The sequence below is a fragment of the Gymnoscopelus braueri genome, assembly GCF_963280865.1.
Source record: "Gymnoscopelus braueri genome assembly, chromosome: 22".
Taxonomy (NCBI): Eukaryota; Metazoa; Chordata; class Actinopteri; order Myctophiformes; family Myctophidae; genus Gymnoscopelus; species Gymnoscopelus braueri.
Genome location: NC_137624.1, coordinates 42,086,744 through 42,089,024, shown reverse-complemented (window position 1 = coordinate 42,089,024; position 2,281 = coordinate 42,086,744). Strand labels below are relative to the sequence as shown.

The following is a 2,281-nucleotide window of genomic DNA, read 5'->3' as shown; positions in this document are numbered from 1 at the left end:
AATAAAACAAAAAAAACTGCCATAGTTTCAAGTCTCTCTCTTCACTGTATCTATCTCGACTCAAACTTTATTTATAAAGCACATTTAAAATGACCATGGTCGTCCAAAGTCAGATAAATAATTTAACAGCAAAAGACATAAGACAAAGAAAACTAAATGTTACATAAGTGAAGTACAAAACACTTGCAAAACACAAGAGGGCCACAGATACGCACTTAATTAGAGTTAAAGGCCCGGGGAAAAAATAAGTGTTAAAGGCCAATGGTGACTGGGCACCGCAATTCTAAAGGGGTGAGCTAGTCCATAGCCTAGTGGTCATCTGGAGTAAAGTAAATAATGGTTGCACCTCTGGGGCCAGCCGGAGCTGTTGAAGTCCTTTGACAGATTAGTAAGTAAATAGGCTGCATTTCTGCCACTTGATCCAAACTACTTTACAATGCGCATCACCCACTCACACGCCGACGGTGGAGGCAACCATGCCAGGCACAGCCTGCTCGTTGCGAACACCGGTCTTGCAGTTAGCCCAAGACACTGGTCTTGCTCAAGGACACTTCGACATGAGGCCAGGAGGAGCTGGGGGGGATCAAGCCGGGAACCTTCCGGTTGCCAGGCTGTGGCTTTACCTCCTGAGACACTGCCGCCCAAAGTATTCCGACTTCTTGCTCTCCTCGCCTTCATCGCGCCGACGTTTATTCATAGACCAGGCAGGACGAGCGTCACACTGCGACATGGGGAACATGTTAGTGCCCTCCTCAGCCTGAACGGAGGAGGGGACCTGTGGCTTGAAGCAGGGGGCGCCGTGATGCTCAGGGAACCTCTTCACCATGGGGGCCCCCTGGCTCTTGTTGGCCCCGGGCAGTTGGTGGTACAGCCAGGGGTGCCTGAGTGCTTGGCTGGGCGTGAGGCGTCTCGAGGGGTCCCAGTCCAGACATTTCTTTATGAAGTCAATAAAGGTGGGATCCTCACAGCCCTTGAGTGCAACGCTCCAGTCCTTGCTCCCCGGGGGGCCTCTCGTCTTGCCCTGGCGGGAGCGGGACCCCGTGAGCACGGTGTTCCCTGTGGACAGCGTACTGACGCTGCAGTAGCGCGGGTAGCCCTTGGAGTTGATGAAGTTCTTTGCCCGCTTGGCCTGCTCCAGGACTTTTTGCGGAGGAATGCCCAGCAGCTCCATGACACAGGCCAGCTGGTCGCCTTCGTCCTCGCCGGCGAACAGAGGGTAACCCGTCAGCAGCTCGGCCAGGATGCAGCCGAAGCTCCACATGTCGATGGACAGGCCGTAGCGCGAGCCGAGGATCACCTCCGGGGCGCGGTAGTAACGAGACTGAATGTAAGTGTAGACCGGCTGGTTTTCAAAACAGCTGGAGCCAAAGTCAATCACTTTTATGCTACTGTGTCCCTGCTGCTTGAGCTGGATGTTATCAGGCTTCAGGTCACAATGGATGATCTTGTGTCTGCTTAGCGCCTCCAGACACTGCAGGATGGAGTGGGCGAACTTCTTGACAACCAGCAGACTGAAGCCCTGGAACTTGATTGACTTGATGAGCTCGTACAGGTTCATGCTCAGCAGCTCGAACGTCATGCAGATGTGGTTGCGGAACATGAAGGTCTCCAGAAGACGCACCACGTTCATGGTGCCGTTGTGGTCCTGCTTGCGCAGGTACTCCAGGATGCGGATCTCCTCCTGCGCCTGCCGGTGGAAGTGCTTCTTGTTGCGAACCATCTTCAGGGCCACGTACTGATGCAGCTTGTGGTCATACACCTTGGCCACCTGACTGAAGCTGCCCTTACCGATCACCTTGAGGAACTCATAGCGGTAGGCCAGGTGGTCATGTGTGACATGGACGTAGTGAGCTTCTTCGTCATCGTATCCACAGTTGTTGTTACCGCCGGCGGCGGTGGGCCTCTTCTTGGCGTTGATTCCCAGGAAGTAGATGTCCGGGTAGGACTCTACCTCCGTCTGCTCCAGGGGAGTCATCTGGGAACGGAACCGCCTCAGGGCCTGTTCAGGAGTCAGAGGATTGACATACTTGTTGACGGTGACGCCCACGCGCGCGCCGCTGCCTCCATTCCCAGTTCCCTGGGAGCCAGACGAGTCGCCGCAGGAGACCTTAGTGTAGCCTGCGCTGTCCCTGCTGGACTCCTTGGACTGGCTGGACACGGGCGCGGGTTTACCCTGTGACTGACCAATGGTGCCGGTGTTGTGGGTGGTTGCTAATGCTATGGTAACGGGTTTGATGTTATGGTTGTAACTGTGGTCTAAGTATACGTGCTTCAACTTCAG

At 54.6% G+C, this 2,281-nt stretch overlaps 1 protein-coding gene across 1 annotated transcript in view; it reads right to left on the bottom strand.

The window, feature by feature from the left end:
• Positions 1-619: 619 nt before the first annotated feature.
• Positions 620-2,281, bottom strand: part of LOC308079041 (dual specificity tyrosine-phosphorylation-regulated kinase 2-like) — a gene marked incomplete at both ends in the record, with an annotated part of 1,695 nt that continues 33 nt past the window's right edge. Inside the window, one exon of the mRNA XM_080420378.1 lies at positions 620-2,281. This exon is cut by the window's right edge and continues 33 nt beyond it. Coding sequence (XP_080276504.1) covers positions 620-2,281 — 1,662 coding nt within the window.